The sequence below is a fragment of the Pleurodeles waltl genome, chromosome 10 (genome assembly GCF_031143425.1).
Source record: "Pleurodeles waltl isolate 20211129_DDA chromosome 10, aPleWal1.hap1.20221129, whole genome shotgun sequence".
Lineage (NCBI taxonomy): Eukaryota > Metazoa > Chordata > Amphibia > Caudata > Salamandridae > Pleurodeles > Pleurodeles waltl.
The window spans coordinates 22,001,772-22,028,490 of record NC_090449.1 but is presented as its reverse complement, the minus strand read 5'-3'; the positions used below and the strand labels follow the sequence as shown (position 1 = coordinate 22,028,490).

The window sequence follows — 26,719 nt, the reverse complement described above, 5'->3', positions numbered from 1 at the left end:
ACAGGACCCCAGCACGGGGGCAGTACAGAGGCCACACGCCCATCACAGGACCCCAGCACGGGGTCAGTACAGAGGCACCAGAGGCCACACGCCCATCACTGGACTCCAGCACGGGGTCAGTACAGGAGGCCACACGCCCATCACTGGAACCGAGCTCAGTGTCAGTACAGAGGCACCAGAGGCCACACGCCCATCACTGGACTCGAGCTCAGTGTCAGTACAGAGGCACCAGAGGCCACACGCCCATCACTGGACTCGAGCTCAGTGTCAGTACAGAGGCACCAGAGGCCACACGCCCATCACTGGACTCCAGCACGGGGTCAGTACAGAGGCACCAGAGGCCACACGCCCATCACAGGACTCCAGCACGGGGTCAGTACAGAGGCACCAGAGGCCACACGCCCATCACTGGACTCCAGCTCAGGGTCAGTACAGAGACACCAGAGGCCACACGCCCATCACAGGACTCCAGCACGGGGTCAGTACAGAGGCCACACGCCCATCACTGGACTCCAGCACCGGGTCAGTACAGAGGCCACACGCCCATCACTGGACTCCAGCACGGGGTCAGTACAGGAGGCCACACGCCCATCACTGGACTCCAGCACGGGGTCAGTACAGGAGGCCACACGCCCATCACTGGACTCCAGCACGGGTCAGTACAGGAGGCCACACGCCCATCACTGGACTCCAGCACGGGTCAGTACAGAGGCCACACGCCCATCACTGGATTCCAGCTCTGTGTCAGTACAGAGGAACCAGAGGCCACACGCCCATCACAGGACCCCAGCACGGGGGCAGTACAGAGGCCACACGCCCATCACAGGACCCCAGCACGGGGTCAGTACAGAGGCACCAGAGGCCACACGCCCATCACTGGACTCCAGCACGGGGTCAGTACAGGAGGCCACACGCCCATCACTGGAACCGAGCTCAGTGTCAGTACAGAGGCACCAGAGGCCACACGCCCATCACTGGACTCGAGCTCAGTGTCAGTACAGAGGCACCAGAGGCCACACGCCCATCACTGGACTCGAGCTCAGTGTCAGTACAGAGGCACCAGAGGCCACACGCCCATCACTGGACTCCAGCACGGGGTCAGTACAGAGGCACCAGAGGCCACACGCCCATCACTGGAATCCAGCACGGGGTCAGTACAGAGGCCACGCCCATCACAGGACTCCAGCACGGGGTCAGTACAGAGGCACCAGAGGCCACACGCCCATCACTGGACTCCAGCTCAGGGTCAGTACAGAGACACCAGAGGCCACACGCCCATCACAGGACTCCAGCACGGGGTCAGTACAGAGGCCACACGCCCATCACTGGACTCCAGCACCGGGTCAGTACAGAGACACCAGAGGCCACACGCCCATCACTGGACTCCAGCACGGGGTCAGTACAGAGACACCAGAGGCCACACACCCATCACTGGACTCCAGCACGGGGTCAGTACAGAGGAACCAGAGGCCACACGCCCATCACTGGACTCCAGCACGGGGTCAGTACAGAGGAACCAGAGGCCACACGCCCATCACTGGACTCCAGCACGGGGTCAGTACAGAGGAACCAGAGGCCACACGCCCATCACTGGACTCCAGCACCGGGTCAGTATAGAGGCCACACGCCCATCACAGGACTCAAGCTCGGGGTCAGTACAGAGGAACCAGAGGCCACACACCCATCACTGGACTCCTGCTCTGTGTCAGTACAGAGGACACACGCTCATCACAGGACTCCAGCACAGGGTCAGTAGAGGAACCACATCCACACGCCCATCATTGGCCTCCGGTCAAGTCTGCAGTCCTGCTATGTTGCAGGAGTCCGGCAACAGACGTCACTTGTGTCCAATAGCAACGCTGGCACACAAAAAAAACAAAAAAAACACAACTAGCCCTCGACAGAAGTGGTATTTTGTTCAGTACAGAAGTCCACCTGCAAACCTCTCAGCCCCACCAGCAGACACTTATTTGCGTGGTATAAAGTTCAGCTAGTCCCCAGCACTTTACTTTGGGGAGTTGCACCTGCTAATGAACGTATTTTCTGATAAATAGTTGGGTGCAGGCGCTTTCAGTCGGGTATGATGGTGTCTGTCGGAGTTCACCAGGATCTTTTACACGGCAAGAACGCACACTTAAGGAAAGACTTAACAAAAGTTGATGTCACAAAATAATGTTCTCTCACCTAGTAGCGTTAATGATCCACGTTCCTCTGCCTCCGCTGCCCATTAAGCCACTCTCGTGCTCCCTTGTCGTATAATGTATGTTTGCATTATGTGCCAACGTGACTGTTGGAAAATCTGAAGTCACCCCCCTTCCCAGCACCCCACCCCGTCTTACTGAGCAAGCGACGCCCCTGATGTTTGCTTCATCTTGTTCTTTGAGCCCACAGATGTGCTCGGCGCCTTACAGCGACTGTCCGTGCAGTGGGGTAACAAAGGTACCTGGGCCTGAAAGCTTCTGAGTGAGTCCAGAGGGGAGCCCTAGGCTTTGCTGCAGCACTGTGGGTGTGTGACGAGGCACGTTCCTTCGCCCGGGCCCTCATGCGCCAGCGGACCGGAGGGGGGGCCAGAAACGAGAAAGCGCCCTGCCGCCGTGCTTCCAGAGCTCCCTCAGTGCACTGCGGTGAACTCAGTACGTGAGTCATAGCAGAGAGCGCCAGGAGGCTTCCCCAACACCGAGGACAGCAGGAACCCCGTGTCATCTGGTCGCAGGCCCTCTGGCAGGCCTCGAGCCGCTCAGTAAATGTCCCTCCCTTGCCCACGTCCCCCGCTTCACCCCGACACTGCTGCTCACCACAGCCTGGAACCCACACTGCACCCGCCCCGGAGCCCTCCAGGGTCTTCTCGGTGCCCACCAGCACAATCCAAGCAGCACGACCACTCAGGGGGCAGCTCCTGGGCCGAGCAGTGTTCACTTCTGAAAGCCGGCGGAGGTTTTAATCCAACCACTGCTCATTCGGAGCCTAACAGCTCCCAAGCACCATCTAGCATACCGGCTAGCCATCCGCTAGGACCCCAGGAAAGGGGGTGCGGTACTGCGGCCCAACACCACAGGAGACATCCAGAGGGAACATGAAGTGAAGAGGCGGACACGGTCAGACCGAGAAGGCCACAAAGTCATGACAGGGACCCCAAGTACAGTCATTACAAGGAGCCCCTGCTCCCCAGTAGTTTGTCAAACTCCAACCAATGGCTTCGAAACCTGCATCGCCATCTGAAATGCCCTTGCTTGGGCGGCCTCTTTCCAAAAGCCTCTCAAACCTAGCTCCTGAGAGGACAGGCTCCCAAGAACTGCCCAGTGCCACCAGAAAGCTCAGGACGCAGCTGGGGGCACCCCAATGCTCTCGCCTGTAGATCAAGGATCAGCTGGCAGTGGACAGTCATTCAAAGACTGTCCAGTCACTGCGGCCAAGGACTCCGCTGACCAGCACCCAAACTATTTCTCCGAAAAACCCAGGCAACAAGCACAAAGGCTCTGTCCAACAGGATATCCAGAATCTGTTGGTAGATGCCTGAGGCATCTGTCCAGTTACATCTCAAAGCTCAGGACTCAGTTGGGAGGGGGCATCTCAATTCTGTCCTGTAGGTCTCAAGGACCAGCTGAAAGACTTCCAAAGCCTCTGAGCAGTAGCCTCTTAAGGCTCGGGACTCAGCTGACCAGCTTCTAATGCCTCATCTAGGGGCAGAAGACAGACATCCATGACCAGAGAACAGCCCAAGAACACAACCTTAAATGCCTTGTCACCAATAACTAGCCACAATCAAGCATCTTCATCACACCACATACCCAATGAAAAGCCTCGATGGACAAACATGGGTTGAATCTATGGGCTCATTCATAGCAGTCTCTGGAACCCAACTGCTCGACTACAGTCAGCTGCTGGAGAATTCCAGATAGTCACATGATACTTTGATTATTTCCAATAATGTGTCATCCTTACAAGACAGATTCTCGTCTGACCTCGCAGGGATCTAGCCACCTAGAAAGATGTCCTGCTTGGACCCTATCAAACAATTGGCCAGAGCTAACTTGAAAGCAGCAGAGAAGCAAGCACAGGGAGAGTAAATGAAAATAAACCAGTAATCTTATACTTAACCCTCCACTAGACCTATTTTGAAGAGTAGATTTTCTCACCAGGACTACCTGGTCACATCCTTTACAGATCAGGGTAGATTCGCTGCCAACTACATAGTTGTAGGAAGCTGGCTCTGTATATATTATATGAAAATGAGATCTAGTGTGCACAGAATCCAGGGGTTCCCCAAGAGTTTTGACAGAGGCAATAATAGACAATACTAATGCTCTATATGTGGTAGTGTGGTCAAGCAGTTAGGCTTAACAAAGAATAGTGTTAATCATTTGTTGTACACACACAAGCAATATGTGAGAACACACTCAAAGACTTAACTACACGCCAATAGGTTTTTATATAGAAAAATATTTTCTCAATTTACTTTAGAACCACAAGATTTAAATTGCAGGTAAGTACATTAAATGTAAAGTACTTTGCATAGGTAGGTCTTTGAACCAAAACCGTAATGTACACCGATTTCCATAAAATGGAAATAAGCTATTTTAAAAGTGGACAGTGCACAATTCAACATTTCCTGGGGGAGGTAAGTACAGTTAGATTAATGTGGTAAGTAGAGCACTTACAAGTTCATTCTCTGGGGGTATAGGTAGCCCACCGTTGGGGGGTTCAAGTCAACCCAAAACACCCAGCACCAGCAACACAGGGCCTGTCAGGTGCAGAGGTCAAAGAGGAGCCCAAATAACATGCGTCCTTGGGGAGCAGACCAGGGGGGGTTAAGTAGAGCACTGGGGGGTGTGGTGGGGCCGAAGTAGGCACACACCCCCTCAGTGGCACAGGGGGAGCCGTGTACAGTGGGCAAACAGGGCATTGGGTTTTCAATAGGTTTCAATGGAGGGACCCAGAGGTCACTCAGATGTTGCAGGCAGGGCACAGGGGGGCTTCTCAGGCCAGCCACCGACTGGGCAAGGGTGAGGGCCGCCTGCTGGTCACTGCTGCATCGGTGGTCAGTTTCTCATGGGCCTAGGGCCTGCGGGTGCAATGCTTCTCCAAGCTTTGGATATCTTTGTCCCTGGCAGTCACAGTCGGGGGGTCCTCAGGATTCCCCCTGCAGGTGGCGTTGTGGAGGTGCAGAGAGTTTAGCCCAGGGTGGACACGTTGTCAGTCGCCTGGGGATTCTCTCTGGGTCATTGGTTTCTCTGGACACAGGCCAGGGGTGTCGGATGCAGAATTGTGGGGGGCTCACGCTTCTGGAGTGAGGCGAGAGTCCCTTTAGAGATGGTTTCTTTTTGCTTGGTTGGACAGGTCCTCTGTCCATGGGAGTTCTTGATCCTTTGAAGTTGCAGGGCAGTCCTCTGAGTCGGCAGAGGTCACTGGTTGCTGGGTCCGCAGGATGCGTCACTGATGGAGGATCTCTGAAGCAGGAGACAGGCCGGTAGGGCTGGGACCAAACTAATAGTCTTCCTTCTCTGTGGGGTTTTTCAGCTAGAAGTCCTTTTTAGGCCATCAGGAATCTAAAATCCTGGGTTCCAGGTCACCCCTAAATACTGAATTTAGGGGTGTTAGGGTCACAGGGGAGTAGCCATTGACTACTGTCAATGAAGGTGGCTACACCCTCCTTATGCTGTTGGGCTAAATCCTTCAAGACAAGATGGAGGATTTTCCAAGGAGGGGGTCACTTCAGCTCTTGTCCCCTGGGGGGTGGAGGGGGGGGGGGCTTAGCTGAGGGGGTGACTCCTGTTTTTTCTCATTATCCCTCTGGACTTGCCACCAAAAGTGTGGGCTCGTCCAGGGGGCGGGCATCTCCACTGGCTGAAGTGCCCTGGAGGCATTGTAAAACCAGGCCCGACTGAGCCTTTGAGGTTCACGGCCATGTGTTACAGTTCCTGCAGGGGGAGGTGTACTTCCCTGCAAACTGAATCAAAACTTTTTCTATATAAAATCCTATTGTCTGGAGTTAAGTCATTGAGCGTGTGTTTCTTCTATTGCTTGTGTGTACAACAAATGCTTAACACTACCCTCTGATAAGCATAACTCCTCAACCACACTACCACAAAATAGAGCATTAGGATTACCTATTGCCTCTGTCAAGCCTCTTTGGGAGCCCCTGGACTCTGCACACTATCTCATTTTGATATAGTATGTAGAGAGCCAGCTTCCTACACACATCCCCTGTCTTTAACCCTCGGGCTGGCATCAGATAGTTGGATGTACTGAAACACTCCCTGGTTGGGCCAGGGACGTAGCAATGATTGGTGGAGCCGCTGCGTGCACCAGGCCCCGCTGCCTTGAAGGGCCCACTGATACCCGATAGCTGCTGTATTTTACTCCCAACAGCAGCCAAGGTGGCCATGTTCCTTGCACCAGGGCCCATGACACCCTTGCTGCGCTTCTGGTGTGGACGCCCTGGTTCCTCCTGCCCGTCCCTCCTTTGGTCCCGTTCGTCCTTGAAGACGTGAGGTTCGGGCCATGCAGGGCATCCAGCATGTGGCACATCTAACCACGCAGGGGAGCGAGTGATTTACTACAGCGCCTGGGCGTCGCTGTGGCACATCACAGGGCCCTCCAGTCAGTCCTGGGTGTTTAATACTCAGTTACTATCAGCGTCCTGTAATGTCCGTTCGGTTGCCGACTTCTGCCGAGGCCTCGAGATATATTGAGGGTCCTTGCAGCATGCCCGCGCTAATGAAATAATGAAGTTAAGATAATAAATATTTGTAGGAAGTTGGCTCTGTATGTGCTATTTCAAAGTAAGGAATAGCATGCACAGAGTCCAAGGGTTCCCCTTAGAGGTAAAATAGTGGTAAAAATAGATAATACTAATGCTCTATTTTGTGGTAGTGTGGTCGAGCAGTAGGCTTATCCAAGGAGTAGTGTTAAGCATTTGTTGTACATACACATAGACAATAAATGAGGTACACACACTCAGAGACAAATCCAGCCAATAGGTTTTTATATAGAAAAATATCTTTTCTTAGTTTATTTTAAGAACCACAGGTTCAAATTCTACATGTAATAGCTCATTCGAAAGGTATTGCAGGTAAGTACTTTAGGAACTTCAAATCATCAAAATTGCATGTATACTTTTCAAGTTATTGTCAAATAGCTGTTTTAAAAGTGGACACTTAGTGCAATTTTCACAGTTCCTAGGGGAGGTAAGTATTTGTTAGTTTTACCAGGTAAGTAAGACACTTACAGGGTTCAGTTCTTGGTCCAAGGTAGCCCACCGTTGGGGGTTCAGAGCAACCCCAAAGTCACCACACCAGCAGCTCAGGGCCGGTCAGGTGCAGAGTTCAAAGTGGTGCCCAAAACACATAGGCTAGAATGGAGAGAAGGGGGTGCCCCGGTTCCGGTCTGCTTGCAGGTAAGTACCCGCGTCTTCGGAGGGCAGACCAGGGGGGTTTTGTAGGGCACCGGGGGGGACACAAGTCCACACAGAAATTTCACCCTCAGCGGCGCGGGGGCGGCCGGGTGCAGTGTAGAAACAAGCGTCGGGTTCGCAATGTTAGTCTATGAGAGATCTCGGGATCTCTTCAGCGCTGCAGGCAGGCAAGGGGGGGGTTCCTCGGGGAAACCTCCACTTGGGCAAGGGAGAGGGACTCCTGGGGGTCACTTCTCCAGTGAAAGTCCGGTCCTTCAGGTCCTGGGGGCTGCGGGTGCAGGGTCTCTCCCAGGCGTCGGGACTTTAGGTTCAAAGAGTCGCGGTCAGGGGAAGCCTCGGGATTCCCTCTGCAGGCGGCGCTGTGGGGGCTCAGGGGGGACAGGTTTTGGTACTCACAGTATCAGAGTAGTCCTGGGGTCCCTCCTGAGGCGTCGGATCTCCACCAGCCGAGTCGGGGTCGCCGGGTGCAGTGTTGCAAGTCTCACGCTTCTTGCGGGGAGCTTGCAGGGTTCTTTAAAGCTGCTGGAAACAAAGTTGCAGCTTTTCTTGGAGCAGGTCCGCTGTCCTCGGGAGTTTCTTGTCTTTTCGAAGCAGGGGCAGTCCTCAGAGGATGTCGAGGTCGCTGGTCCCTTCGGAAGGCGTCGCTGGAGCAGGATCTTTGGAAGGCAGGAGACAGGCCGGTGAGTTTCTGGAGCCAAGGCAGTTGTCGTCTTCTGGTCTTCCGCTGCAGGGGTTTTCAGCTGGGCAGTCCTTCTTCTTGTTGCAGGAATCTAATTTTCTAGGGTTCAGGGTAGCCCTTAAATACTAAATTTAAGGGCGTGTTTAGGTCTGGGGGGTTAGTAGCCAATGGCTACTAGCCCCGAGGGTGGGTACACCCTCTTTGTGCCTCCTCCCAAGGGGAGGGGGTCACAATCCTAACCCTATTGGGGGAATCCTCCATCTGCAAGATGGAGGATTTCTAAAAGTTAGAGTCACCTCAGCTCAGGACACCTTAGGGGCTGTCCTGACTGGCCAGTGACTCCTCCTTGTTATTCTCATTATTTTCTCCGGCCTTGCCGCCAAAAAGTGGGGCCTGGCCGGAGGGGGCGGGCAACTCCACTAGCTGGAGTGTCCTGCTGGGTTGTCACAAAGGAGGTGAGCCTTTGAGGCTCACCGCCAGGTGTGACAATTCCTGCCTGGGAGAGGTGTTAGCATCTCCACCCAGTGCAGGCTTTGTTACTGGCCTCAGAGTGACAAAGGCACTCTCCCCATGGGGCCAGCAACATGTCTCGGTTTGTGGCAGGCTGCTAAAACTAGTCAGCCTACACAGATAGTCGGTTAAGTTTCAGGGGGCACCTCTAAGGTGCCCTCTGTGGTGTATTTTACAATAAAATGTACACTGGCATCAGTGTGCATTTATTGTGCTGAGAAGTTTGATACCAAACTTCCCAGTTTTCAGTGTAGCCATTATGGTGCTGTGGAGTTCGTGTTTGACAGACTCCCAGACCATATACTCTTATGGCTACCCTGCACTTACAATGTCTAAGGTTTTGTTTAGACACTGTAGGGGTACCATGCTCATGCACTGGTACCCTCACCTATGGTATAGTGCACCCTGCCTTAGGGCTGTAAGGCCTGCTAGAGGGGTGTCTTACCTATACTGCATAGGCAGTGAGAGGCTGGCATGGCACCCTGAGGGGAGTGCCATGTCGACTTACTCGTTTTGTCCTCACTAGCACACACAAGCTGGTAAGCAGTGTGTCTGTGCTGAGTGAGAGGTCTCCAGGGTGGCATAAGACATGCTGCAGCCCTTAGAGACCTTCCTTGGCATCAGGGCCCTTGGTACTAGAAGTACCAGTTACAAGGGACTTATCTGGATGCCAGGGTCTGCCAATTGTGGATACAAAAGTACAGGTTAGGGAAAGAACACTGGTGCTGGGGCCTGGTTAGCAGGCCTCAGCACACTTTCAATTGTAAACATAGCATCAGCAAAGGCAAAAAGTCAGGGGGCAACCATGCCAAGGAGGCATTTCCTTACAATATTGTTCTGTCGCCCGGGGTCCTTCATTCACCTGCGCCCTTCCCGTGAGACCTAGGGAGGAGATGCCCGCACCACACATCGGGGTGGCCCCTAGAGCGGGTGGTGGTGGTTGACGAGGCCAGAATAGCTCTCAGCAGATCCCCGTCCTGGGCAGACTTGCATTCTCAGGACCAGAGGAACTAGTGTTCACTGCGTGCCAAGCGCAGTATGTTCAGCACCTGCGCCGAGGACGCCCAGAAGGTGCCAGTGTTGACAGCCTCTATGAGCCCGGCTCATGCCTCCTGCCCACAGCGGGCCCTCGCCGCCATCTTGCCCGCCTTGGCCTTGTTACGGACCGCACCAGGACAAGCCGGCGCAGCTGGGAGGGCCCAGCTCCAATCACTTCCAGTTGTAATTGGTTCAAGGTTGCTCCCGCCTTGGCAGGCGACGGATGGGGAGGGGAAGGGGAGGTGTGTTCAGGTCTGGTGGCGCTGAGGGGCGCAGGGGGTCCCCTTCACTTCGCCTGGAAAAACTCCCAACTCGAAGTTCAATGCTGATGGGAGGACAAAGGCCCTGCAGTGTGCGGTGACGGGGGAGGGGCGGGCGGTGTTCCCTGCTTCTGCCCCCCTCCTCCCCAGCATGGGAGAAAGTTTGCGCTCTGTCTTCTGATGGCCCCAGCCTCTCCCCTCCCCGACCCGCAGTTTAACGCATCACTTCTCCGTTCTGGGCACCCCGCCCCAAGCGCCCCCATAACGCAGGCCCCGTCCACACGAGTGACCGGTCTGCAGAGGGAAACCATTCACCGAGAGGCCAACACTGCCAAGAGGGGCTCAACCAGGATCCTCCCCAAATATCCTGTCAACCCAACCCTGCGAAGGCGGCCGTCCCCACACTAACCAGGGCAACCACTCCGTGCCAGCCCCATGAAGGGTGAACCGCTCTTTCCACCCGCACTCCGGGGCCAAGACCTCCCCCCTCACTCACAACACCCCTCTAATTCCTCCATCGCAACTCGTGCACCATGTACTGCGCGGAACCCAAAGGGGACCACCCATCCGGAGGCACTGACATGTGCCACCCGACATTCTGAGCATGGCACCGCCCCCCCCCCCCCCCCCCCACCCGAAGCCAGTGAGCGCTGCCACCCCTCCCAGCAATCTACTGACCCCTCCCGAAGCCAGTGAACGGTGCCCCCGCCCCTCCCAGAAAACGACTGCCCCTACCCCTTTCCAAGCCAGTAAACAACCCACCGCAGAAGCAGTGAACCCATTCCCCACCCAAGCCAGTGGACGGTGCCCCTCTACCCAGCACGTGACGATAAACCAGTAAAAGGAAACACCCCCAGCCCGGGCAGCTACTGCCCCCCACCCGAAGCCAGTTACGAACCCCACACATAGCAAGTGCTTCAGCCAATGGAGACCAGTGGAAGGTAACCCCCCCCCCCCCCCCCCCACCCCGAACAAGTAAACTGTGAGAACACCAACTCCAAGCTGTTTACTGCTGCACCCAGACAGTGCCACAACCAAACCATTCCCAACTCCAAACTAATCACTGCTGCATCCAGGCACTGCAGACTGCCATAACCAGGACATCCCCAACTTCAAGCCAATCACTGACTGCTGCACCCAGACACTGAGTGCCACAACCAAACCACTGCCAACTCCAAGCTGATTACTGCTGCATCCAGGCACAGTGCCACAACCATTGCCAACTTCAATCCACTCACTCCGCATTCCAGGCACTGCAGAGTGCCATAACAGGAGATCCTCAACTTCAAGCCAATCACTGACTGCTGCACCCAGACACTGAGTGCCACAGCCAAACCATTGCCAACTTCAATCCACTCACTGCTGCATGCAGGCACTGCAGAGTGCCCCAACCAAACCATTCCCAACTCCAATCCACTCACTGCTGCAACCAGACACTGAGTGCCAGAACCAAACCATTCCCAACTCCAATCTAATCACTGCTGCAACCAGACACTGAGTGACAAACAAACCATTGCCAACTCAAAGCCAAACACTGCCTGCTGCATCCAGGCACAGCACAGTGCCACAACCAAACCATTCCAACTTCAATCCACTCACTGCTGCATCCAGGCACAGCACAGTGCCACAACCAAACCATTCCAACTTCAATCCACTCACTGCTGCATCCAGGCACAGCACCGTGCCACAACCAAACCATTGCCAACTCAAAGCCAAACACTGCTGCAACCAGACACTGCGTGCCACAACCAAACCATTCCCAACTCCAATCCACTCACTGCTGCATCCAGGCACAGCACAGTGCCACAACCAAACCATTCCCAACTCCAATCTAATCACTGCTGCAACCAGACACTGAGTGACAACCAAACCATTGCCAACTCAAAGCCAAACACTGCCTGCTGCATCCAGGCACAGCACAGTGCCACAACCAAACCATTCCAACTTCAATCCACTCACTGCTGCATCCAGGCACTGCAGAGTGCCACAACCAGGACATCTCCAACTTCAAGCCAATCACGGACTGCTGCATCCAAGCACAGGCGGGTGCCACAGCCAAACTATTCCCAACTCCAAGCCAATCACAGCCTGCTGCATCCAGGCACTGCAGAGTGCAACAATCAGGATACTTCCCCAACTCCAACCAAACCACTGCTGCATCCAGGCACTGCAGAGTGCCACAACTAAACCATTCCCAACTCCAATCTAATCACTGCTGCAACCAGACACTGAGTGACAACCAAACCATTGCTAACTCCAAGCGGATTACTGCTGCATCCAGGCACAGTGCCACAACCAAACCATTGCCAACTTCAACCCACTCACTGCTGCATCCAGGCACTGCAGAGTGCCATAACCAGGACATCTCCAACTTCAAGCCAATCACGGACTGCTGCATCCAAGCACAGGCGGGTGCCACAGCCAAACTATTCCCAACTCCAAGCCAATCACAGCCTGCTGCATCCAGGCACTGCAGAGTGCCACAATCAGGATACTTCCCCAACTCCAACCAAACCACTGCTGCATCCAGGCACTGCAGAGTGCCCCAACTAAACCATTCCCAACTCCAATCTAATCACTGCTGCAACCAGACACTGAGTGACAACCAAACCATTGCTAACTCCAAGCTGATTACTGCTGCATCCAGGCACAGTGCCACAACCAAACCATTGCCAACTTCAATCCACTCACTCCTGCATCCAGGCACTGCAGAGTGCCACAATCAGGATACTTCCTCAACTCCAACCAAATCACTGCTGCATCCAGGCACAGCAGGGTGCCACAACCAAGAACGTGTCTACACAGCCTGAGGTCCAGGCACATCCCTAGCATTCTCAGCTTCAAGTGAAACCAGCTCATCTATGTCCAGGCGCAGCTGAGAGGCCACCACTTCAGAGTAAACCCCAGCCAAGTGGTCCTAATTCCAGGGCCTTCTGTTACAGCCAGGAAGTGCAAGCTGTCCATGCCACCGGCCTGCCCTCAGGACCACGGGGGTGAAGGGAGGCGCCTCCTCGATGACACGGAACGCGCCGCCCAGGGCCAGGCACTTCACAGCAGAGACTGTTCTGGGGCGGCAGAGTTCATTCAAGGTCTGTCCTGGCAGCGCTATGAGGCCAGTACATTCTGTGGCCGGGTGAACTCCCATCACCCCTTAAACTCACTCTCCCAGAAGGTAACAGGATGGACCGGGCGGGGTAGGGTGGGGGTGCTAACGGTGCCACAGCCTGGTGGAAGACTGACAGCGACTAGCCACACACCCGCCAATGGCCTGGGCAAGTGCCCAAGGGGTGAGCCTGCGTCTCCTTGCCACATCCCGGGTCCCAGATACCACCCTGGGCTGCCCCCTCCACCGTGCCACAGCTAGGGAGATGGACTTGAAAATAAAACGTTACAACTCGCTTTTGTGCTGGAGCGAAGGCGGAGAGTGTGGAAGGCGAGCCCTACAAGGCATGGGTTCCCACAGGAAGCCACCGTGGAGCCTGATGTCTACAGTAAGCACCCGCTCCACCCGGAGGGTGGTGGCGGGGGCAATCTACACGTGATATACCCCACCCCACGCTTGCGACACGAGCAGTCACTACCATGGGCACCAGCTTACGCCCCCCCCCCCCTTCACCTACAGGGGACAGGTTAAGCCCCCACCTGTTCTTCCACTCACCTCTCTCCTGGGCTATGCATGGCGGCCTCATTATCCCACTCTCTCCTCACCTATGAGGCAACAGCTTGATGTTCATGTTCTTCCCCCCCAACCTCTGGACCCAGGATGATGCTCTCACCCCACAACCCTCACAGTGTAATGTTCTCCCCCCCCCCCCCCAACCTCTGGACCCAGGATGATGCTCTCACCCCACAACCCTCAGTGTGATGTTCTCCCCCGCCCCCCCCCAATCTCTGGACCCAGGATGATGCTCTCACCCCACAACCCTCACAGTGCGATGTTATTCCACCCTCTCACCTATGACAACAGCTTGATGGTCTCACCCAACAACCCTCAGTTCGATGTTCTCCCACCCTCCCCTCATTTGTGGACCCAGCTTGATGCCCTCACCCCACAAACCTCAGTGACGTTCTCCCGCCCTGTTCTCACCTACAGACACCAGCTTCATGGCCTCCCCCCCACAACCCTCAGTGTGACGATCTACTGCCCTCTCCTCCCCTACAGACCCCAACTCTTGATTCCCTCCCCCCACAGTCCTCAGTGTGATGTTCTCCCGTGCTCTCCTCACCTGAAGGCCCAGCTAGATGCCCTCACCCCACAACCCTTAGAGTTTGATGTTCTTCCCCTCACCTGTGGACCTGGCTGGATGCGGTCACCCCACAACCCTTAGTGTGACGTTTCCAGTCCTCTCCTCCAGACACCAGCGTGATGCCCTCTCCCCACAACCCTCACAGTGTGATGTTCTCCCATGCTCTCCTCACCTGTAGACCCAGCTTGAGGCTCTCAACCCACAAACTTCAGCGTGTTCTCCCCCTCACCTATGGACTCAACTTGAAGCTCTCACAACAGAACCCTCACAGTTTGATGTTCTCCCGCCCTCGCCTCAGCACCTGTGCACCCTGCGGGATGCTGTCACTGTTCTTTCCTAGGAGCGTGACCTCGTCCTGTGAGCGCTGCCACCGCCCTCTCCTCCGCTGTGGAGCAAGTCCATGCTCCCCAGCACCCCTCGTGCCCCTGGGTAGCGCCCCAGCACCCCTCGTGCCCCTGGGTAGCGCCCCAGCACCCCTCGTGCCCCTGGGTAGCGCCCCAGCACCCCTCGTGCCCCTGGGTAGCGCCCCAGCACCCCTCGTGCCCCTGGGTAGCGCCCCAGCACCCCTCGTGCCCCTGGGTAGCGCCCCAGCACCCCTCGTGCAGCTGGATAACATCCTCTCCGCTCAGCTGTGGACCAGCTCAGTGCGCGCCGCCCACCACCCACCACCCACACAGGCTCTCACCCCCCCGCCCCGCCACCCGCACAAGCTCTCTCCCCCCCGAGCTCCTCACCTATGGAGACCAGCTCGATGCGCGCTCACCCACCACCCGCACAGGCTCTCTTCCCCCCCCCCGAGCTCCTCACCTATGGAGACCCGCACAGGCTCTCGCCCCCCACCCGCACAGGCTCTCGCCCCCCCGAGCTCCTCACCTATGGAGACCAGCTTGATGCTCTCCCGCTCCAGGAACTCGAGCGCCACGGACACGTTCTCCAGCTGCATCTGGCGGAAGGTGGGCCGCTGGTTGTACTTGCGGTACATCTTCTTCTGGCTCAGCACCTCGAGCAGCGCGATGAGGCGCAGGCCGTCGCTCAGGTCGGCCTGCAGGTTGGCGATGCGCTTCTGCACGCACTTGAGGTGCTCGTTGCACCAGCGGGTGAAGGTGTTCTGCTGGATCTTCTTCCAGGGCGCGTCCTCCGCCAGGTCCTTCTCCGTGGCCGGCATCTCGGCGTCCTTGTCGGCAGCTCCCGCCGCTCCGCCGCCCCCGCCGCCCGACTGCGCCAGCCGCCCCTGGCCGCTCATTATATGCGCTCGGAGTCCGCCCCGGGGAGGAGGAAGGCGAGGAGGAGGAGGGCCGAGTCTGCGGCTTTAAAGGCGAAGGACCCTGGAGGAGGAGAGAGAGAGGAGAGGTCAGGGGGTCTGCGGCCGGGGGTCGCCACCTTCAGTACCACAAGGCGCGGCGGAGCGCCGCAACCGCGTACACTCACAGTCATTCACACTAACGCACGCACTCATTCACACCAACACTCATTCACACCAACACACACTCATACACACCAACACACACTCATTCACACCAACACACATTCACACCAACACACACTCATTCACACTAACACACACTCATCCACACCAACACACACTCATTCACACCAACACACTCATTCAAACTAACACACTCATCCACACCAACACACACTCATCCACACCAACACACACTCATACACACCAACACTCATTCACACAACACACATTCAAACTAACACACTCATCCACACCAACACACACTCATTCACACCAACACACATTCAAACTAACACACTCATTCACACCAACACACACTCATTCACACCAACACACACTCATTCACACCAACACACACTCATTCACACCAACACACATTCAAACTAACACACTCATCCACACCAACACACACTCATCCACACCAACACACACTCATACACACCAACACTCATTCACACAACACACATTCAAACTAACACACTCATTCACACCAACACACATTCAAACTAATACACTCATTCACACTAACGCACGCACTCATTCACATTAACACACACTCATTCACAATAACACACATATACTCATTCACATTGAGGCACACAAACTGATTCACATTAACACACACTCATCCACATTCACACGCCACAACACTCATCCACATTAACACAGTCATTCACGTTAGCGCACACACACACTCTGAGACTAACGTCTAGATATAGGCACCTAGGGAAAGACAGAAGGGTGGGGCAGCGAGTTCAAAGCGTGGCCCACTTAACAGAGACTGGTACATAACACAACACACACAGAGGGGCGGGGCTGCGGGGGCCTGGGGTGGAGGGCGCCTTCTCGTAAACCTGAAGATGAAGGGAGCGGGCCCCACCCGTGTGCCAAGCATCACACCGGGGGCAGCGCGCAGGCAACACTTTATACACACGGGGGAGGGCTCCGAGGGCGGGGTCGGCCTTAAAGGCACAGGGGGCGCAGAGCGCTGCCAGCTCCGTCTGTGCACCCAGCGGGGCCACAGGAGGTACACACGTGCTGGGGTCTGTGGGAGAGGCACGTGTGCCTGGAGAGAGAGGCGAGGCTTCAAGGGACGTGTAATCTATACAACATTCACAAGCAACGCACACCACACGAGGCAGCCGCAGCGGAGAGAAGTCAGTCTGCAGGACACACAGGTGGCCTCACCCACGGCTCTCGGGTACCCGCACACAGGACACACGGCTCTCGGGTACCAGCACACAGGACACACGCCTGACCTCACACACGGCTCTCGGGTACCCGCACACAGGACACACGGCTCTCGGGTACCAGCACACAGGACACACCCCTGACCTCACACACGGCTCTCGGGTACCAACACACAGGACGGCTCTCGGGCACCCGCACACAGGACACCCAAGTGACCTCACCCACGGCTCTCGGGCACCAGGACACACAGGTGACCTCACACACGGCTCTCGGGCACCAGCACACAGGACACACACTTGACCTCACACACGGCTCTCAGGGACCATCACACGGGTGACGTCACACAAGGCTCAGGTACCAGGACCCAGCAGAGAGAAGTCAGTCTAGCAGACACACACCCTACAACACACCACTGGAGGAACACACACGGCTGAGAGGCATAGCTGACTCATTTAGGCAACAAGAAAAGGCAGACAGGGCTGCAAATTCTGTGGGACTGTCATCTCACCTTTCTATCATTTACCAACAAGGATTCCACACAGAATGCAAAACATAACGGTTTCTAAAAATATGTACTTATCACATTCATGCACTCCTACTCAAAATGGAGCCAACAGCACATAATGCGTTTGCCCTGGCTGGGAGCACAGCAACGCCGCGTTATTATCGTTGTCCCTACCTGCCAGGGTGAAATGACTGTGTAACATCAAGAAGGTTGGTAAACACCCTGCAGAACAGCGGAGCACTTACAGGTATGATTCTACCCCATGGAGTGATGTCCTACCCCATGGAGTGATGTCCTACCCCGTGGAGCGATGTCCTACCCCTCAGAGCTGTGGCGCACGGCACCGATGGAACCACAGAGCAATGGAAGTGTCTCACTGGGGATTGAGCACATTACACGTATGATTCTACCCCATGGAGTGATGTCCTACCCCATGGAGCGATGTCCTACCTCTCAGAGCTGTGGCGCACGGCACCGATGGAACCACAGAGCAATGGAAGTGTCTCACTGGGGATTGAGCACATTACACGTATGATTCTACCCCATGGAGCGATGTCCTACCTCTCAGAGCTGTGGCGCACGGCACCGATGGAACCACAGAGCAATGCGAGTGTCTCACTAGGGAATGAGCACATTACAGGTATGATTCTACCCACGGAGTGATGTCCTACCCCTTACATGTATGATTCTACCCACGGAGTGATGTCCTACCCCACGGAGTGATGTCCTACCCCTCAGAGCTGTGGCGCACGGCACCGATGGAACCACAGAGCAATGGGAGTGTCTCACTGGGGATTGAGCACATTACACGTATGATTCTACCCACGGAGTGATGTCCTACCCCACGGAGTGATGTCCTACCCCCTCAGAGCTGTGGCGCACGGCACCGATGGAACCACAGAGCAATGGGAGTGTCTCACTGGGGATTGAGCACATTACACGTATGATTCTACCCACGGAGTGATGTCCTACCCCATGGAGTGATGTCCTACCCCACGGAGTGATGTCCTACCCCTCAGAGCTGTGGCGCACGGCACCGATGGAACCACAGAGCAATGCGAGTGTCTCACTAGGGATTGTGCACATTACACGTATGATTCTACCCACGGAGTGATGTCCTACCCCATGGAGTGATGTCCTACCCCACGGAGTGATGTCCTACCCCTCAGAGCTGTGGCGCACGGCACCGATGGAACCACAGAGCAATGGAAGTGTCTCACTGGGGATTGAGCACATTACACGTATGATTCTACCCCATGGAGTGATGTCCTACCCCATGGAGTGATGTCCTACCTCTCAGAGCTGTGGCGCACTGCACCGATGGAACCACAGAGCAATGCGAGTGTCTCACTAGGGAATGAGCACATTACACGTATGATTCTACCCCATGGAGTGATGTCCTACCCCACGGAGTGATGTCCTACCCCTCAGAGCTGTGGCACACGGCACCGATGGAACCACAGAGCAATTGGAGTATCTCACTGGGGATTGAGCACATTACAGGTATGATTCTACCCACGCAGTGATGTCCTACCCCATGGAGTGATGTCCTACCCCACGGAGTGATGTCCTACCCCTCAGAGCTGTGGCGCACGGCACCAATGGAACCACAGAGCAATGGGAGTGTCTCACTGGGGATTGAGCACATTACAGGTATGATTCTACCCACGGAGTGATGTCCTACCCCATGGAGTGATGTCCTACCCCACGGAGTGATGTCCTACCCCTCAGAGCTGTGGCAGACGGCACCGATGGAACCACAGAGCAATGCGAGTGTCTCACTGGGGATTGAGCACATTACACGTATGATTCTACCCACGGAGTGATGTCCTACCCCATGGAGTGATGTCCTACCCCACGGAGTGATGTCCTACCCCATGGAGTCATGTCCTACCCCTCAGAGCTGTGGCGCACGGCACCGATGGAACCACAGAGCAATGGAAGTGAATGAGCACATTACACGTATGATTCTACCCACGGAGTGATGTCCTACCCCATGGAGTCATGTCCTACCCCTCAGAGCTGTGGCGCACGGCACCGATGGAACCACAGAGCAATGGAAGTGTCTCACTGGGGATTGAGCACATTCCACGTATGATTCTACCCACGGAGTGATGTCCTACCCCGCGGAGTGATGTCCTACCCCCTCACGCACGGCACCGATGGAACCACAGCGCAATGCAAGTGTCTCACTAGGGATTGAGCACATTACAGGTATGATTCTACCCACGGAGTGATGTCCTACCCCTTACATGTATGATTCTACCCACGGAGTGATGTCCTACCCCACGGAGTGATGTCCTACCCCTCAGAGCTGTGGCGCACGGCACCGATGGAACCACAGAGCAATGGGAGTGTCTCACTGGGGATTGAGCACATTACACGTATGATTCTACCCACGGAGTGATGTCCTACCCCACGGAGTGATGTCCTACCCCCTCAGAGCTGTGGCACACAGCACCGATGGAACCACAGAGCAATGGGAGTGTCTCACTGGGGATTGAGAACATTACACGTATGATTCTACCCACGGAGTGATGTCCTACCCCAGGGAGTGATGTCCTACCCCATGGAGTGATGTCCTACCTCTCAGAGCTGTGGCGCACGGCACCGATGGAACCACAGAGCAATGCGAGTGTCTCACTAGGGAATGAGCACATTACACGTATGATTCTACCCCATGGAGTGATGTCCTACCCCATGGAGTGATGTCCTACCCCACGGAGTGATGTCCTACCCCTCAGAGCTGTGGCGCACGGCACCGATGGAACCACAGAGCAATGGGAGTGTCTCACTGGGGATTGAGCACATTACAGGTATGATTCTACCCACGGAGTGATGTCCTACCCCATGGAGTGATGTCCTACCCCACGGAGTGATGTCCTACCCCTCAGAGCTGTGGCGCACGGCACCGATGGAACCACAGAGCAATGGGAGTGTCTCACTGGGGATTGAGAACATTACACGTATGATTCTACCCACGGAGTGATGTCCTACCCCATGGAGTGATGTCCTACCCCACGGAGTGATGTCCTACCCCACGGAGTGATGTCCTACCCCTCAGAGCTGTGGCGCACGGCACCGATGGAACCACAGAGCAATGCGAGTGTCTCACTAGGGATTGTGCACATTACACGTATGATTCTACCCAAGGAGTGATGTCCTACCTCTCAGAGCTGTGGCGCACGGCATCGATGGAACCACAGAGCAATGGGAGTGTCTCACTGGGGATTGAGCACATTACACGTATGATTCTACCCACGGAGTGATGTCCTACCCCGTGGAGTGATGTCCTACCCCAAGGAGTGATGTCCTACCTCTCAGAGCTGTGGCGCACGGCACCGATGGAACCACAGAGCAATGGAAGTGTCTCACTGGGGATTGAGCACATTACACGTATGATTCTACCCCATGGAGTGATGTCCTACCCCATGGAGTGATGTCCTACCTCTCAGAGCTGTGGCGCACGGCACCGATGGAACCACAGAGCAATGCGAGTGTCTCACTAGGGAATGAGCACATTACACGTATGATTCTACCCCATGGAGTGATGTCCTACCCCATGGAGTGATGTCCTACCCCACGGAGTGATGTCCTACCCCTCAGAGCTGTGGCGCACGGCACCGATGGAACCACAGAGCAATGGGAGTGTCTCACTGGGGATTGAGCACATTACAGGTATGATTCTACCCACGGAGTGATGTCCTACCCCATGGAGTGATGTCCTACCCCACGGAGTGATGTCCTACCCCTCAGAGCTGTGGCGCACGGCACCGATGGAACCACAGAGCAATGCGAGTGTCTCACTGGGGATTGAGCACATTACACGTATGATTCTACCCACGGAGTGATGTCCTACCCCTTACATGTATGATTATACCCATGGAGTGATGTCCTACCCCATGGAGTGATGTCCTACCCATGGAGTGATGTCCTACCTCTCAGAGCTGTGTCGCACGGCACCGATGGAACCACAGAGCAATGCGAGTGTCTCACTAGGGAATGAGCACATTACACGTATGATTCTACCCCATGGAGTGATGTCCTACCCCATGGAGTGATGTCCTACCCCTCAGAGCTGTGGCGCACGGCACCGATGGAACCACAGAGCAATGGAAGTGTCTCACTGGGGACTGAGCACATTACACGTATGATTCTACCCATGGAGTGATGTCCTACCCCACGGACTGATGTCCTACCCCATGGAGTGATGTCCTACCCCTCAGAGCTGTGGCGCACGGCACCGATGGATCCACAGAGCAATGGAAGTGAATGAGCACATTACACGTATGATTCTACCCATGGAGTGATGTCCTACCCACGGAGTGATGTCCTACCCCTCAGAGCTGTGGCGCACGGCACCGATGGAACCACAGAGCAGTGGAAGTGTCTCACTGGGGATTGAGCACATTACACGTATGATTCTACCCATGGAGTGATGTCCTACCCCCTCACGCACGGCACCGATGGAACCACAGCGCAATGGAAGTGTCTCACTGGGGGTTCTGTAAGAGATCTTCAGGCGAAGAAAAATGCAATTAAAATGTTCGGATTTGTCTAGACTCGCAGCGCTAGACATGTAAGCGCTGTTCCGAGGGCTCTCTGTGGCGCAGCATGAGTCTGCATAACTAATGAAGCAAAACATATATATATATATATATATAACAGTCCATCGACTGGGGACATTGATGCTGCCTGGGCTAACCTTGTATTCGCAAGTAACAGGTGAACTCCTAAAGAGAGCCACCAGCAGCTGGAGAGCAACCAGTTGCATTTGTAATTCTCTGCCACCGCGCTGACCCGGAGGCAGCATGTTTGTTCAAGTAACTTTGAATCCTTTTGAGTTAAAATAGTATTTCTCTATTGAGCGCTACAGAATCAGACAGTGGGGAGTGGAATGCGCTGCGACCGTGGTGAATTCTTATTACACACAAGGCGTCACATTGTCACTGACTCGTCTGATGGCACAATCAGCTACACACGTGCACCGAAGCGGCCTCACTGAGCTATCTCTGGATATTCGGACTCTAATACAATCTCACAATAACCTGTTTCTATGTATCCGGCTCTGGTCTGATGTCCCAATGAGCTGTGTCTGTGTATCCGGCTCTGGTCTGATGTCCCAATGAGCTGTGTCTGTGTATCCGGCTCCGGTCTAAGGTCCGAATGAGCTGAGCTGTTTCTGTGTATCCGGCTCTGGTCTAATGTCCCAATGAGCTGTGTCTGTGTATCCGGCTCTGGTCCAATGTCCCAATGAGCTGTGTCTGTGTATCCGGCTCTGGTCTAATGTCCCAATGAGCTGAGCTGTTTCTGTGTATCCGGCTCTGGTCTAATGTCCCAATGAGCTGTTTCTGTGTATCCGGCTCTGGTCTAATGTCCCAATGAGCTGTGTCTGTGTCTCCGGCTCTGGTCTAATGTCCCAATGAGCTGAGCTGTTTCTGTGTATCCGGCTCTGGTCTAATGTCCCAATGAGCTGTGTCTGTGTATCTGACTCTAGTCTGGTGTCACAGTGAGCAGTTTCTGTGTATCCGAGTCTGGTCTGCTGACCCGATGAGCTATTTCTGTATATCAGACTTATCTGATGTCACAGAACTGTATTGGTGCATTGGACTCTTGTGAGCAGTTTCTTTGCACCTGACTAGTGTAATATCACAGCCAGCTACTTCCGTAGATCTGACTAGCACCTGAGCTCACAATGAGCTGTTTTTGCATATTTGGGTCTGGTCTCATGTCCTGAGGAGCAGATTCTGTCTATTTGGGGTTGGTCTGATGTCCTAATGAGCTGCTTTTGTCTATTTGGGTCTGGTCTGATGTCACAATCACTGGTTCTTTATATTTGACTCTGGTCTCCTGCCACAAAGGGCTGTTTCTGTAAATCTTGGGTTGGTAACCCAAAGAAAAGAAAAACAAGCATTTGCAATGCAATGGGTCTCACATTTGCTTGAGTTAGAGCTATTAGCGTTGTAAGCTCCTAACAGTTCCTTTCTTGCCACATAAATTGAAAATGAAAAGTAAAACAGTTTCACATAAGCGAGCCAATTCAAAGCACCACACCATGAGCGTGAAGGAGACACACAAAAGGAAAAAGAAGTTCTCTCTCAGTCAAACATATCGGCAAAAGTGAACTGCTACTGAATTGGTGGCAAGTTAAACCTTACAAATGCACCTGTCTTGGACTACCATAAATATTAAAACTCTGTGAACTATATTGTCGCCCAATAACTATGGCTATACCTGTGCACAAATCACGGCACCTGCCACCACAGGGGCAATCCTGAAAGGATTACATGCAAAAAGATATGGATAGTGCACCACTGCGCAAAGTCAGTAAAGTCCAGTAACACAACGTTGTCTTTTAAAAATCTTCATTTTTTATTATTGCTTTTTCTTGAACAAACGAGCAATCAGCCAACGCGTTTCGTCCTACACAAAAGAACTTCTTCAGGGCTTATATTTGCATGGTCTTTAAATTGATTATCTTTCCATATTATTGGAATTAAATGTCCAACCTATTATTACCCATAACATAAGGGATCGGTCGGCAAAGAAAGTAAAAAATAAAAAATAAAAAAAAATCAGCAAAAGTGCATTTAGCCATGTAACAGGGTCAATTTTCAAGGGGGTAACCAAACCGCCCCAAGGAGGGACAAAAGTAAAGCATTTACCAATGATAACAAAGGATCTTTGAAGGGTAAAACCATAAACAAGTGATAGTGATGGGCATGAGGCGGGCGTGGTTAAAATCCCAAATAGATAACAACACGTCGGTGTTAGAAATCGGGTCTCTAGTTGGCAGTCGGTTTGCACCCTGTCCAAGTAGGGACCCTCACTCTAGTCAATATAAGGGAGATACCCGCTCAGATAACCCCTGCTCACCCCCTTGGTAGCTTGGCATGAGCAGTCAGGCTTATCTCAGAAGCAATGTGTAAAGCATCTGCAAATAACACACAGTAACTCAGTGAAAACACTACAAAAGGACACCACACCAGTTTTAGAAAAATAGCCAATATTTATCTATATAAAACAAGACAAAAGACGATAAAAATCTAACATACAGTAATAAATATATGAATTCTGCAAGATTTATTCAAAAATACAGTTCCTTGAAGTTGATAGATCCACCTGGGGTTATCATGGTGTAGTGATCTACAAAGCCAAAAGTTCAGGCTGGCCGTGGCGTCGTGGGCCAGCTATAGTGTTGGGAAGACCCGCGAACAGTACCTTTGGAATTGTAAGGTGTCATGATCCTCGCGGTAAGTTCCGGAGAGCGGAGTCGCTGGCATCGTGGTGTCAGTTTCAGAGCCGTGCAGGAGTCATCAGGCCCTTTAAGTCACAGGCGTTGTGAACTGAACTCGGGCTGACGAAGTCAGGAGTGCTGGCGTGGATGGCGTCGGGGATGCGGTGCGAAGTGGAACGATGCGATGTGCGATGCCCACAGGTCACGGTGCAGGCAGCGGCTCAGTGACGGCGTCCAGTGGCATCGGTGAGACCAGGGCTGCGGTGTGAAGTGGGGCGGTGCAACATGCAGTGTCACCAGGTCACGGTGCAGGCAGCGTTGCCGTCGTTGCTGAAGAGCTATCGTCGGTAGGCCCAAGCCGTCGGTGCGGGACGGTGCTTCGTGACCCTCACAAGCGGTGTCCACAAACCACAGTGCAGGCAGGGATACCTGGTAACGACACTGGAGTCCATGGTGCTGCATTGGTGGACTGACACTGCTGTGCAGGACAGGACGGTCCTTCGTGCTCTTCACAAGCGGTGTTCACAAGCCACGGTACAGGCAGCGGCACAAGTGTCAGCAGGAACGGCGGCGTCGGGGATGCCCAGGCTGCGGTGTGAGCAGGCGATGCCAGAGTGCTTGACTCACAGGTCGCGGTGTGAACAGCGGCTCAGTGAAGTCGTCTGATGATGGCGTCGTGAGACTAAGGTCGCGGTGCGAAGCGGGTCAGTGTGGCTCCATGTGGCCTCAGCAGGTCACGGTGCAGGCCAGCGGCATCATTTTCGGCATTGCACAGTTTCTCCTCTTGAACAGTACAGATCACACAGTTCCCAGTGCTGCAGGTAGAGGAAACTGAAGTCTTTGGTGTCCATGAGACTTCCAACAGGAGGCAAGCTCTACTCCAAGCCCTTGGAGAACTTTCTCAATCAGGACACACAGCAAAGTTCACACTTTGCACTCTTTTCAGGCAGAAGCAGCAGCTGCAGGCCAGTCCAGCAACACAGCAAAGGGACAATATTCCTCCTTCAGCTCTTCCGCTTCTCTCCTGAGCAGAGGTTCCTCTTGAATCCAGAAAGATTCTAAAAGTCTGGGGTTTTGGGTCCAATACTTATACCCCTTTCTGCCAATGAAGTTCGCAGACTTCAAAGTAAAGTCTCAAGTGTTTACAAGATCCATCCTTGTCCAGGCCAGGCCCCAGACACACACCAGAGGGTTGGAGACTGCATTGTATGAGGGCAGGCTCAGCCCTTTCAGGAGTAAGTGACCACTCCCCCCTCCACTCTAGCTCAGATGGCTTATCAGGGTATGCAGAGTACACCTCAGCTACCTTAGTGTCACTGTCTAGAAGAGAGGTGTAAACAGCCCAACTGTCAAACTGACCCAGACAGAGAATCCACACACAGGCAGAGTCACAGAATGGTTTAAGCAAAAAAACACCTACTTTCTAAAAGTAGCATTTTCAAACCCACAATCCAAAAACCAACTATACAAAAAGATGTATTTGTAAATTGTGAGTTCAGAGGCCCTATACTCCATATTTATATCTGCTCTCAAAGGGAATCTGCACTTTAAAGTTATTTAAAGGCAGCCCCAGGTTAACCTATGAGAGAGATGGGCCTTGCAACGGCGAAACCCGAATTTGGCAGTTTTTGCACCCATAATTAGGTCTGGCCCAGAGACAGCTTTACGGGTCCCCCAAGCTTTGTTTAATAAAAAACATTCTTTAAAAAAATAGATACTGGGTGCATTGATGGAAAATGCCTGCTATATTGTTTTGTTTTTAACACTTCTTAGTCTGCAATCAAATGGTGTCCTGGCTGCAGGTGTGCCAAGAATCACCAGAGATGGTGAGCTTGTCTGCAAGAGAATGGGGGTCGTGGTCGTGATGGCTTTTTAAATGAGCAGCTGGTCTGAAGATGGGGAGGGCTGGCAAGGGAAGGCAACAGATTTCCATCAGAGTGGAAGTGATGTTATCATATTACTTCAGACCCTGGCTGAGACGCACTATGCCTTGCAGAATGCCCGAAAGAGTGCTAGTGTTGAGGTTGGGAGGGTATAGAGTAGGCCATTCTTACCACCCAGATACAAGAGTTCAAGGGCTTCAACAGCAGTTCTGAAGTCACTTTCTAGAAAAAATTATTTCATTTGCTTTCGTTGACAGAGTAGGTACTAGGCCTTCTTTGTTTTTTGACAA

The 26,719-nt window shown here is 53.9% G+C and overlaps 1 protein-coding gene across 4 annotated transcripts in view; it reads right to left on the bottom strand.

Annotated features, from left to right (window-relative positions):
- The window catches only part of FLNA (filamin A), a 252,270-nt gene that overhangs the window by 141,702 nt on the left and 83,849 nt on the right, over positions 1–26,719 (bottom strand). For all 4 annotated transcript variants that reach the window (XM_069209483.1, XM_069209482.1, XM_069209484.1 and 1 more), the window contains exon 2: positions 15,022–15,473. In XM_069209483.1, coding sequence (XP_069065584.1) covers positions 15,022–15,391 — 370 coding nt within the window. In that variant the 5' untranslated portion in view covers positions 15,392–15,473. The remainder of the gene's footprint in view (positions 1–15,021; positions 15,474–26,719) is intronic.